The following is a 14,019-nucleotide window of genomic DNA, read 5'->3' on the forward strand; positions in this document are numbered from 1 at the left end:
GCAGCGGATGCCCTTTGAGCCGCAACCTAACACTGGGAAACACCCATACACACATTCATACACACACACACAATGACCAATTTAGCTTATTTAATTCATCTATAGCACATGTCTTTGAACTGTGGGGAAAACCGGAGCACGCAGCAAACTCCACACAGACCTAGCCGGGACTGGAACCTGCGACCTTCTTGTTGTGAGGCGATCATGCTACCCACTGCACCACCGTGACATACCACAAACTATCAATTTTAAAGTAAAAATAAAAAAAGTACTATAAAATGCATTTGTATCTTTGCATTTTAACCCTCTACTATATGGTGTTGCCATATGGCAACATAATATTTATGTTCATTTCCCTGCCACTCTTTCTACAAGACCAATGTTATAATTTTTTTTGCTGGAAAAAGACCTTAGTTTAGCCATTGATGTGCTTTGGTTAGGTCACATGACATGCAGTGTTTTTCTGTGGCACGGTTTCTGACAGACTGCTGTTTATTGTCAGTAGTTGCCGAATGCAAATGACATCAATTAAAAACATAAACTCATGTCAGATCCACAAAAAATGTGACATTACCTCTACAAAGTTATGAGGACATGTTCACAACTCAAAAAAGTTTTTATCAAATTAGTTTTTTAGTAAATTGATTAAATGTATGTGGTGCCAAATGGAAACACTGTGCAATACATGCAATATTTCAGCAGGTTAGCTAACTAGCAAGGTCAACTGTGATATTTTAAATTGTAACAATAACAACATAAATGCTAGTAATATAATATTGATTAATCATATGTTAAAGATGACATAGGTATGACCTGGTTTTGCTAATGTCCCTGTAATTAAAAACACTTCAATTTCATACTTAACGAGGTCTTTTAATATTCAAATTTTTCAAAGACTTCCTGTAAAGGTTGGGTTTAAAGGTAGGGCCATATAATAAAAGTAAAAAAAATACTGTATAAAGTATGTTATGCTTATATAGTCTGCAAAATAAAAATGCTTTTCTTAACTAGATTTTTTTTTGTCTTGATCCTGGTCCAAATATCTACAAAATCTACAAAAACCAAGTACCATTTTTTTAGACAAGCAAAATCTGCCAATGGGGTAAACAAAATAATCTTGTTTTTCTTTTTGACATACGATTATTTTGCTTGTTTTAAGGAAAAACTCACTTAATTTTGGCATATTTATCTTAAAACAAGACAATATGTTTTCCTGTCTGGAAAATGCTTCTTGATTTAAATATAAGCATTTTTTTGCAGTATACCAGTGTGTGTGTGTGTGTGTGTGTGTGTGTGTGTGTGTCTGTGTGTGTGTGTGTGTGTGTGTGTGTGTGCGTGTGTGTGTGTGTGTTTGTAAAGATGAATAAAAGTAAAGCACTGCATTAGAATGCATGTTTAGTATATGTGTATGGCTGTTCAGTTTCCATCAAGAGAATGAGAAGATTCCCGGCCATACCAAAGCTTAAACATTATTTTGCAATTGACTTTTTTTTGGACTTCTCAATTGTGTGAATTTATTTAATTGTAATGCTGTTTAGTTGTCATTTTCAGAGTTATCTTTCATATTCCGCCATGACATATGCGATGTATAATAGTTATATAATATAGCAGCACACTGAGAATAAATAGAGAACCAAAAGAGAAAACTTCAAACAAAGCAGAACATTTCCTCCTGTTTAGGATGGTATATCTAAAAAAGTTGCCAACACTGAGGAGAAACATATTTGCTAAATAATACACCCTAACCTACAATTATTAATGATGAATATTTGATTAAAGGCTCCGAGAAAGAGGTCTGGTTTTGACACAGTTAGATTCATTGATTAATCTTTCAGGTCAAATGACTTCAGCTGACATAGTTGAGTGATCTGTTGAAGAGCTCATGTTTAAAAGTTTGTATTTGTATGTGTGTGTGTATGTGGGTGCGTGCGTGCGTGCGTGCGTGTGAGTATCCAGATTGGTAAACTATTTCAGCTGCGAGTTGCAAAGCGTTATGGTACGTGTAGTCCAGATGAGAGGGAGAGGTGATGTTTAGAGTGCCCTCTAGTAAGTTTATTAGGCACTCCATCTGGTACTCATAACAAGCACTAAGCAGTATTTGACCAGATTTGATGGACAATATAAAACAATATGCTGTTGGTCCTATAAAACTTTGTCTGCTCTTTTAAGCAAATTCTTGGTCATGTACACTCGCCAGTTGCACTGCAAGGGATTTGGTAGCATCATAGGCTCAAAAGTCTGAAATTAATATAAAAAATACAAATAAAATTAGGAAAAAAAGCTGGATGAAGTTCACTCATAATGCTACTGCACTAAAAGGTAATAGAGTTGTAATGCAATCAACATGTAGAATTGTTTAGATTTACGCATAAATTTATCATCAGCTGTGTGGGCTTTACGCATAGCTAGAGTTTCAAAGCCAACAATAAACTTCCGGTGAAAGCTTAATGTGACTATTTTCAATTTCACAAGCTTGTTTTTACAGCATCGATGTTGTAATGTAATTAAAATACATTCAGTTAAATAGACTTATACATTCATTTAGTTGTTCAAGCGGAAAACGAGATGAAAGATGTGTAACCACTAGCGACGTCAGTAGCAACAGGATAGCACAGAAATTTCATTGAAAATATTGGGGTAAAATAAACTGTCATATTTTAAAGACATGGTGGGGGAAATTGAATTTAATGCAGTGCTTCTTGTCTGATCGGAGACCCACTTCATTTCATATATCTAACAGGCAGTGAAGATCGCTGGTTTTTAAAGAAATCAGATCTTAAACCTGACAATTTTGTAATAGAAAGACAGTTCGCAGGAAGCCCTTGGGCTACCTGGCTGAAAATTAAAAGTCCATGTGCATATATATTGTTGATAATATGATCCAAAGTGTCTTGATCAGGAAATTAGCATGTTAGAATAATAAATAACATATTATTTGACATGGGTAAATTACATTTAAAAATAAAATAAAAAGTATTTTTATTTCAATCATATCTCACAGCATTGCAGCTTTTACTGTGCTGAGCTTTATGATCATTAAAAAAATCTACAGTAGGCCTACTGTATAGTTGCCATTTTTGTCACTATTTTTCATATTACAGGAATTAAATATATCACTGTGATAACACCTCTACATCAACATTACATAAGCATGGGGTTAATAAAGACCATTCCCATATCAACAAATTCCAATAAAATCACTAAAACTGCACCACCTTGTGGTAGGTTTTTCATCAGGACCCTTTATTTCAGACAAAAATTTGATGTCAATAATTAGACCTATAGAAAAAAAAAAACGCAATACTTATAGTGCTTGGTGAGTAAAACACACATTCATGTGTTTTTTTTTTTTTTCAGGCCTGTTTATGACTGCACTGCACATGAAGTAGATTATTCAGCAGGCTACATCAGTTATTTTCTGAGAAAACCAGATATTTGGACTGTAAAAAAGAAACATTTGCAAAAAAAAAAAAAAAAAAAAAAAAAAAAAAATGTGTACATTATTTAATGCCCCAACTTTATACACATGAGATTGAATTAAAGGACTTAATTTAAGAAAGGACAAATTATGGTTTTTCAAAACATATCTGAGACCTCTATATGAAAAAACCCCAATAAATACTAGATTTACAGTAAATACTACAGTTATTAATATTTTTGAAATTTAATTGTTGAAATTATTATGGTGTAGTAATGATGTAGTTGCTATGGTAATCCAACAACTATAAAACAACCCATCACTCTAATTTTCTACAATTACTGTATATATTACTTCAATACACGACTATATAATAAAAACAAAAGTATAATACAGTATTTATTACAGTTTATCAGTTCAATTTAGCTAATACTACAGTATGTTGCGGCATTCATTAACAAAGTGGTGTAAATACTATAATATAGGGTATAATACACGTTATATGGTATGATTCAGAAACAAGTATAAATTACTGCAGTATTTTTCCATATGGGGTGTAGAAACCCTGCAAAATCACACAATGCTATTTCAAAATGACTTCGCCATTAATGACTGCTCAGTTTGTGCAAAAGAAAACGTTTACAGCACCAAGACTCTAAACCTGCAGCATGAAAAATCTTCAAAACATGTTTAAACATTGCATGATTCGATTAGATCAACCGATGCATAATCGATCTAGCGTTATATACCATTTCAGCAAGTAAGGTCACGCACCTAAATGTTTGCACATCGACTTGTCCTATATGCACAGGTTAGCGCCTGCGTAATCAAACTACCTTGCCCTACTTCTGGACGAGGATCCGTATATACCTGAGCGCATTCATCGCCCCCTCCCTCTCGAGCTCTCATTGCAGTAGGAGGGTCCATGTGCACACAATGACGTCGCTACGCAAGTCTGTCTGAGTCCACGGCTGTTTTTATTAGTCTTCAGTTGGGCGCCTTCAACAATCTAGTAGCAATGTGCACGTAAACAGAAAAGTGTCGACAGGACGTTTCGCTGAAGCCGCTGTCGACTGTTGTGTGCGCGTACAGTGCGCTGTCGTTAAGGAGCTCGCGTCATGCGCGCGCCAGTGTGCGGTGCGTTCAGCTGTCACAACTGAAACTAGTACATGCAAGCAGTCGCAACACTGGGAATACTTCTTAACACTACTTAACGTGTCATTTTTTTCTCCGGGTTGTCCATTGGATTACTAGTGGCGAGCAGTAGAGGTAACTGTCAAAATCGGATGTCGTAATTACGGTAAGATGTCTTAATATTATCGGTATTATTTTTATATTATTTCGCTGAAGAGCAAACCTATATGTATGAACTGCTAGTGTAAATGCCGAGGCGTTTAAAACTTGTCTAAAACTTGTCCGTAATTGTGCCAAGCGATGATTTAACTTGACAGGAGCCCCGTGCAATGCATTTTCACTTTAAAACACAAACAAGTGTAACAATAATGTATCCATCCTTTGCATCCTATTGCAATAGTGCGTTTGACATTGGTGCTAGATAAATCTACGCGGCTGACAGGACTTATGTAAGTGAATGCCACATCATTATTGCTATTTAACGCTTTAACACCAAATGTCAGATTTAAGGTTGTTAAGTTCTTCGCGGGATACTAATTTGTGTTATTACCCACAACACCGTCCCGTCGTATGTACTGTGCGTGTGCTATAAGTCAGGGAATCTTGTTGAGTGAAACTTTATTCAAAGCCGCAGTGTTTAGCAGTGATGTTGAGAGCAGCGGGGGGATTACTTTTTATTCTTGTCAAAATGCATGCACGCTCATTTAAGCATACTTGTTCGCGTGACGTCATGCGATGAATAAAGTGCATCACAACGATATTAGTCAGGAGTTCTTTTGCAAAAGAAACAACTGCGTCACACTCATCATTCTGGAGGTCGCTGTGCAATGCAGCATGAAATATCACGCATCCGGACTGGCGTGAAGTTTACCAAGTTTTTTTTTTACCGGTTGCGAATAGAAGAAAGTTCGTTATTCGGATGCTCTAAAAGAATGTCGCAGCAATTTTGTAGCAACAAAGCTTATAAATAAGAGACTGACAGAGCGACGGGACCAATCCGTGAGTGGCGTGATAAACTCTTGGCGACAGAGTGTCTGCTTCTGTCCAATGGATGTACGCTGAAGTACGGTATCGTGGGAAGAAAGACGATAGGGGAAGAAAAAAACTCAAAACAAAAACAACGAACTACGTCAGATGTTTAAAGCAGCACTGTCATTAGCGTATGAGTTTGCTGTTAAAAGAGCGGAGCTTCGTGAGTAAACTGTATGTACAGTAGTTATTGACAATAATAACGGTGAAAGACTTCTTTACTGTACGTGAATGACAGTTTCAATTCACAGAGGCAACCCACCCCAAACGCTCTTGTGTGGTCGGCTTTAATTTTTCCTATTGGTGCTGTCAACAGGATGGGAAATTAACTTTTTTTTTTATTTCCGATTTTTACCAGTAACTTTGTGAAAACTATTTTTGTGTGTGTGTTCCAAAACAATTTATTACAATTTATTACAAAAAATATATGTATATAATACATGCATTGAATTTTGACAGCTGTTTTCAGATTCCAGCTACACTTATACATAACTTATTACTTATAGTTACTTATACCTTATTATTTATTATTTTCCTTTCACAATAATGCATTCAAAATATGACTGTCAACTATTGTGTTTTTATTATTACTTTCCCCAACCTAAATTAATTGCATAAGGTGATTTTTCTGATGGTGAACTTATTTGCCACAACAAATCTATGACTGAAATAAGTACTTGTATTGCAGCTATCGTTGCCATCCGAAGGACAGAATGTTTTACTTTCTTAGAAAAGCATACCAAATATCCAAAGAAAACAAACATAACCCTTCTACTTTTCTAGAACATTCTTAAAAATAAAGGTTCTTTAACAATAATAGAACTTTTTCATTTCTTAATATTGGAAAAGGGTTCTTGATATGGTTTAAATCAAATCAGAATTATTAAACCCCTTTTGATTTATTTTCTTTTTTAAATATTTCCAAAATGATGTTTAACAGAGCAAGGAAATTTGCACAGTATGTCTGATAATACTGTTTTCTTCTGGGGAAAGTCTTATTTGTTTTATTTTGGCTAGAATAAAATAAGTTTTTAATTTTTTAAAAACAATTTTAAGGACAAAATTATTAACCCTGTTTAAGCTATATATATATATATATATATATATATATATATATATATATATATATATATATATATATATATATATATATATATATATATATATATATTCGATAGTCTACAGAACAAACCATCATTATACAATAAATTGTCTAATTACAATTTGTCAAATTGTCTAATTGTCTAGTTTACCCAATTAACCTAACAAAGCCTTTAAATGTCACTTTAAGTTGTATAGAAGTGTCTTGAAAAAATATCTAGTAAAATATTATTTATTGTCATCATGGCAAAGATAAAAAAAATCAGTTTCTTCTCTCTGTTAAACAGAAATTAGGGAAAAATAAACATGGGGTATAATAATTGAGGGGGGCTAATAATTCTGACTTCAACTGTATATGTTTTAACACTTGGAAACAAATGGTTCTTTAAAGAAAAAGTTCACTGAGCACAAGGAACCCTAAATAATTCAACATTGCATCCAGTGCAAAGTGCATAAATAATAATACAAATATTAATAAAATCCGGAAATAAATAATCTTCTAGGAAATGGCACACTTCATATTAGCCTAAAATATAAATGCAAAAGATTATCACCAGTAATGAGGGTGCCTGTCAGTACACTGCCGTGAACATTGTGAACAAGTGGTTAAAGGTCTCAAGTTCAAATACAGAGGAAGCATAAATATAGCACTGCATGTCTGTGCATGTATAGGTTGAGTATACATCCATGGATCATTTGTGGATATTTAATACATGCTTCATCTGTATGACATAATCATCCCCTCCACATTTTTGTCCTTTAGTAAAGGACTCTTTAATATTGCAGGCAGACAGTTAAAAGGGGTGCGAAATGAAGCACGGGGGGTTGCTCTGTAAAAGTTACCTGCTAGGTCATAATTAATATGCAATGAGAGGCGAGAGTAGATTCTGTGGAGCTTTGCATCTGATGTTGGTGGAGACAGTGCCAGAATTCAGCATTGCTCAAAGCAAAAGTTAATTGACAGATTTTCTCATTTGTGGTACATGAGCTGTCACTGGGGTGGTACCTTTTCAAAAGGTACACATTTGTACTTGAAGGGTCCATATTGGTACCTCAAAAGTATACAGTAGTACCTAAAAATTAAGAGGAACACTTTTGTACTTTTTAGGTACTAATATGTACCCTTGAGGTATTAATATGGACCATTTAGGTACATTTTTTTTCCTTTTGAAAAGGTATCACCCCAGTGACAGCTTGCGTACCTTTATTTCTGAGAGTGTATATAGGCACATCATGGTGGTGAAAACAAAGTTAAACACATTAGAAAGATATAAAAGTCTGGGTAAATAATTTAAGCAGCTTTACATCTAATCATAGGAGTTGGTAATGAAAAGCAAAATAATGGTTGTGTGATAAAATGATGTATATGAGTAATACCATGCTACCATGTATGTAGTTTTTAAAGCCCAGCAAATCTTAAAAGTAACTTATATATTTCTTTATAATCACAAAACAAACAAACAAAATGTTTATAAGCATAATACAGCTGCATTTTCTAAAAATAGACAAACCAGTTTTCATTTTGTGTGACATTTGGACTGACGATAAAACTAATGAGGTTTCTTTGTACTAATCAAAACATTGCCATTTGACAGTAGGGTCTAAATGTCTCTCATTTATTGGTCCATTAGGTTTATCAAATGATCCAGGTATGGCGACTAAAAGATACCAAAGTTGCTGCGAAGGGACAAATGCAGAAAACAAATGGGCACAGATGCCAAACACCGTGGACTATATCTGCCCTGCAGATGAGAGTTTGACAAACAGTGATGTGCTCATGGATATTGTTAACTCGAGCAATACCCCTAACGTGCCATCTATCTGCAAGGACAACAACTTTAAGAATACAGAGGCAACAATGATTAGAGTTAACCAGAATCAACAATTACCTTTCCCTACCTTCAACAACTGCTTCAACAACCGCAAGCCGGAAACAGACTCAAAGGAGCTTTCCAAAACAGTTGCGGAGTCAATGGGCTTGTACATGAATGCTGCCAGAGAGGCAGACTTTGGCTTTTCCCAACAAGGTGCTGCAGGAGGGCAGGGTAGCCCAGGGAAACTGTATCCTCTTTGTGGTAGAACAAATGAAGAGAGCCAGGGCAAAACAAGTGGGAGCCCAAAGATGAAAGCTTCCCCACCTTCATTCCCAACTGGGGCCCAACTACCCAGTGGTGGACCTCAGGAGTGTGCTGTGGTCTCTGATTCAGTTCCCTCTGCTCTGGCCACTGCTCTTTCGTCCAGCACTGATGGGTCTGGTCCCATGTCTAGTCCTACCGGACACAACATGGTATCGTCCACTACCAGCCCAACTTACTTTGACTCTGATTGTCCGACGCTAGATTCTGCAACCACCAGCTTGACCCATTGTCAACACACCAGCCCTAACATTTGCAGCCCAGTAAAGTCCAGCATTGTGGGGTCACCTCCACTACCTAGTCCCCTCAGTGTAATGAAGTCTCCAGTTTCCAGTCCTCATAGTATAGGCAGCGTGAGGTCACCGCTTTCTTGTAACACCAACATGAGATCATCCGTCTCAAGCCCAACAAATGGAGGCAATACTTGTAATATTAAACCATCCATTTCCAGTCCGCCCACTGCTGGCAGCATGTCCATGTCCAGTCCCAGGAACTCATCCAGGGGCTTCTCAGTCTCCAGCCCACCCAGTGGATTGGGCCTAGTGCAAAATGATGTCAACAGCCCTGAGAGCCGAGAGCACGACTTCAAGGGATTCGAGTTCCCGAAGGTAGAGAATGTGGATGGGGAGATTTTTAACATCGGCTTGGATGCTATGGGAGTGGCTAAATATATCAAAAATGAACCTGGCACTGATTTCAGGAGTATGTGCCTAGGCAGCAGCAAGAGCGCAATGTCAAATTCTCCTTTTGTAACTCACATTAAGACCGAGCCAAACAGAGAGGTGACTTGCTCGAACCTCCAGTTTGTTGAACCGCAGCACTCTCTGGGCTGCTTTCCTTCGACAGAGACCACATACTTGTCTTTGAGGGATAATATAGACGAATATAGTCTTTCTGGGATCTTGGGACCTCCTGTTTCGTCTCTGAATGGCAACTATGAACCTGGTGTGTTTCCTAACAATGGCCTGCCCAAGGGGATTAAACAGGAAACCAATGATGGCAGCTATTACCAAGAGAATAATAATGTGCCCACTTCGGCTATTGTTGGCGTTAATTCAGGTGGACATTCATTTCATTACCAGATTGGAGCGCAAGGAACAATGTCGTTTTCACGCCACAATTTGAGGGACCAGACAAACCCCTTGTTGAATCTAATTTCTCCAGTTACTGGATTAATGGAGACGTGGAAAACTCGCCCAGGCCTGTCACAGGGGCCCCTCTCTGCTAGAGGGGACGGCTATCCAGGCGCAGTCTGCCTTACAGAAAACATGGAAAGGTAAGACAAAAGAAGGCAATTTTTATCAGTTTGCTGCAACAAAACATTGAAGATAGTGTTTTAAAAACATAAAAGTGCTGCTTTTTTGTAAAACTGCCAAATAATTCTATCCTCAAAGAAGAACCAAAAGTAAATCGTGTGAGAATTTACCAAACTCTGAGACAATCTGCTAAAATTAGGCTAATCAATTGGATTTGTCTGGGAGCCTGCAGTCAATATAATTAACAGACAGACAAATAGCTTGCATTTGAAACATCCCTGCCTCCTAAATGGGGAGGACTTACCACTTTTGTGGTGCACTACACAAAAAGTCTACACTAAAAATCGATGCTGACCAGCATGTGATCTCAACCCAGCGTTCCAGGGCATGTGTCCCTACTAAGCCTCACTAACAGGGAAGCAAAGTTTCCTTCTTATCAGCCTCTTTCTGTGACTTTGGACATAAACATAAGTTATTGTGTTGTTATCAGAAGGCCTTGAAAGGTCTTGTGCAATTAAATATATCTTGTTATTGAGTCCAGTCATTATGCACCAATGCCATAAATAATTAATGCTGGGTCAAGTCCCTTTCTCTCAGAAACAATGATAAACACGTTTTTTTTTATATATAAATAAACAATAGGAAAGATTGACAAAGAATGTTGCTCAATGATTTGAGACAACACATTATTAGTTTTAACTACAATTCTTCAACGGTCAATGAAAAGCAGATAAAGTGGGCTGTGTAGCACACTTCAGAATGAAGTTTTGAGATCGTGACCTTGTCCACTCCATCCCATATGAACACTCAATCAACTGCAACAGCCTTAGGAAATACTCACCAGTTAATGAAGTCATAAACGTTTGCTTACCAGACATTAAATTATCTGCTTGCATAATTTCTTTAACGAGCTTGCAAAGTGCAGGAAGCCCTAAACTGCTCTATAAAGCATATCCCATCTGACAGGCAAAACTTTTATAAGAGTCAGATGTTTGCCGAGCTAACTGAGTGATACATCGAACCCCCTTTTCAGAATGTGTTCATTTGATGCTATTCTGAGACAAGGCAATTACAGCTAGCCAAGCTCCAGCAGTATAGCTAATGATTTTCACCCCATCCCAGATGTCCTCCGAAACAGTCAGCCAAGCGCTCATTCAAAATAGCATCGCCTTACCATGCTAATGATATCTGGAAATATGTAACGCTAAGTTGCCTAATGAGAGAATGTAAACATGTCTGCAGTTTTTTTTTCAGCAGCCTGACTTGCATTTTTGGATATTGAGCTGTAGTCATAAGTCTGACTTCTGCGTGTCATTTAAACAGGTCATTTTTTTTGAAAGTCTGTTTACTTAAGAGTGCAGATTCAAGCTGAGCTCACCACTGTAGCGCCATCTATTATAGAGCAGTCCCTTATGACTGGCTACTAGGCTGCAGTGAATTATTTAACTTTAAGATTTACATAGCATACTGTCTTAGTGCTATTTAATTGTTAATGCACGTGTAGAGTTTTTAAGATATGATGAACTAAAACCTTTTTGCTGCATTTGAGTTAAAGGTAATATCTTAATATACTGTTTTCTACCATTGGATTGTAAAAATTAAGATTGTGCAAACAAATGAGAATATGACTGTGATTATATATGTTTCTTTTGAATTTCTATGGATGGTTTGATATAATGTTTTTCTGGTATGGATTTAAGTACTATTTTAATATTTGTTTTATATTGTAAAAAGTCTGGTACCATTTTTTTTAATTCCTAAAACAATATAGTTTTTTCCTTCATAAAATTACATAAATATTTTCATTTGCTGTGATTGACAGTTGGCTATATTTTACATTAAAGGTCTTTCTATCATATCATTTCAGTATCTATATATATCATAGATACAGTATCATTTCAGCATTAATATCGCAATGTGATCATTCGCAATAGTCACATGGCAAGCATACACAATGTTGAGTCTGGATTATAATTTACCATTTTGAAAGTGTTTTTTGAACCCTGTGACTGTGTGAGGGTTTAAAAAGCATTCAGGCCTAAGAAATTTTACCACTTGTCATTTTGACAAAATAATAACGATTCATTTTATTGGACTGTTTAGAAAACGAAGACTATGCTGTATTATTTTACATTTGATTATTATTTTACTGTATACTTGAATACAGTTCGCCTTCTCTAAAAACAATAAAACAATGTTTATTTCATTTGTTTCTTTTTCTCTATTGAACTTATTGACCCTTGTAGATCATTTATTATATTTTATGCACTCCTATACAGAATCATCCCAATCAAGTTAAAATGATCAATTCTTTCCAAACAGTTAATCTGGTGAAATTGTATTCATATCACAATATGTAATCATAGAATAAAAATCGTGCAGCCCTATATATATATATATATATATATATATATATATATATATATATATATATATATATATATATATATATATATATATATATATATATATTGCGATATGTAAAATAAATAATAAAATAATAATAAATTACAAGCACATAAAAATAGGACAGAGCAAAAATAAAAGTGAAATAAAATGCACTTTATGGTTTTCTGGGAAGTCTGACATTATTCAAATATAGAAATTGAACAATCAAACGTAAAATAACCTGGTCACCATTGTATAATTTTATAATAAATTTATACAATGGTTTGACGGCATTATTGTGAGTATAAAAAAGAAAATCAAACACTGAGAGTTTCAAAATCCCTTTTGTACAAGGGACTACTTTCTTTCACTATTCATTCACCTGCTACTGACATCAGAACAGCAGAAACTGTTGCTTGTTCACAAAATCACTTAAGAGCTAGTATTGGAGTAATTCTCTAGCGTAATGTATAAAGTGATGACAAAACAGGTGATTTTTCTCCCATTTTAAGATTAGAAGGCTGAATGGCATGAAATGCCATCAGTCTACAGAGATTTCCCAGTATTTCTCTGTTGCAATCAGGATATTACTACACTACAGGACACTACAAGTTTCTGTGGTATAAATACAGCAATACAAATTACAAAAGATAGAGATCGACTTAGAATGTCACTTACCTGATTTATATGATTTGTTCACCTGTAGTTTGAAACTTACGCTACCTCTAAGGACTTATTATGTGGTCTCTGTCATATGTATAAATATCTGTTTGATTTTCTTTTTTATACACACAGTTATGCTGTCAAACCGTTGTATAAATGCAATATCACACTCGTAGCAGTGTGATATGGCTGTATATCGGCACTGGTGGGGGGAAATTTACTGGCAAGTGATGTTATCTATGTTCAAGAGAAATTCATTTTCACGTTTACCCACAATTTTGACTTTTACACTGTGAGTATAACAAAATTTTGAAGCACTCCCTCCTCTCTCAATAGCTTCACGCCGTCACGAGTTTAAATCAATAACAACCACACTGAGCAAAAACCATGAGCGAGTGACAGAGGTGAAAGGCGCTGATCTAAAACCTCCCGTTTCCATTTGCAACTTAAAGGTTAATATTCCGGTTCAAAGGGGACATCAGTCACGTTAAGGCAAAAAGCACTACAAATACAGATAACAAGACACGAAAGTTACAATGATGCAGCAGTTATTTTGAAGGCAACCTATATAGTGGGAGTCGCATCGCTGCTGACAGGATCAAAGTCACCCTCATCCTAATGAGATCCAGCTTAGCCAGAATGTCAGAGTAGATGACAGTCAGAGGTGGGATGGCTTTCTGCCATGTCGGCCCCAGCTGGCCCTTAACATCATACATTACGCCTGGTCAGTCAATATCTCGGTGTGTTTCTCTCTTTCTTTCTTTCTGTCGTACATTTATTTTCTTTTCTGGCTTCCGTTTCATGTCGCCTACTTCATAAGCCATTAGGTTCATCACAGGAGCCCTCGCGCAGATCTTTGATGCACACATTAACTATGAGCCATTATTAAATCAAT

At 36.1% G+C, this 14,019-nt stretch overlaps 1 protein-coding gene across 1 annotated transcript in view; it reads left to right on the forward strand.

Annotated features, from left to right (window-relative positions):
* The first annotated feature begins 4,360 nt into the window (after positions 1 to 4,360).
* nr3c2 (nuclear receptor subfamily 3, group C, member 2) overlaps positions 4,361 to 14,019 on the forward strand; it is a 130,948-nt gene continuing 121,289 nt past the window's right edge. The window contains exons 1-2 of the mRNA XM_056457692.1: positions 4,361 to 4,718; positions 8,314 to 10,093. Of these exons, the coding sequence (XP_056313667.1) occupies positions 8,334 to 10,093 (1,760 nt within the window). The 5' untranslated portion in view covers positions 4,361 to 4,718; positions 8,314 to 8,333. The remainder of the gene's footprint in view (positions 4,719 to 8,313; positions 10,094 to 14,019) is intronic.

The sequence above is a fragment of the Danio aesculapii genome, chromosome 1, assembly GCF_903798145.1.
Source record: "Danio aesculapii chromosome 1, fDanAes4.1, whole genome shotgun sequence".
NCBI classification, from domain to species: domain Eukaryota; kingdom Metazoa; phylum Chordata; class Actinopteri; order Cypriniformes; family Danionidae; genus Danio; species Danio aesculapii.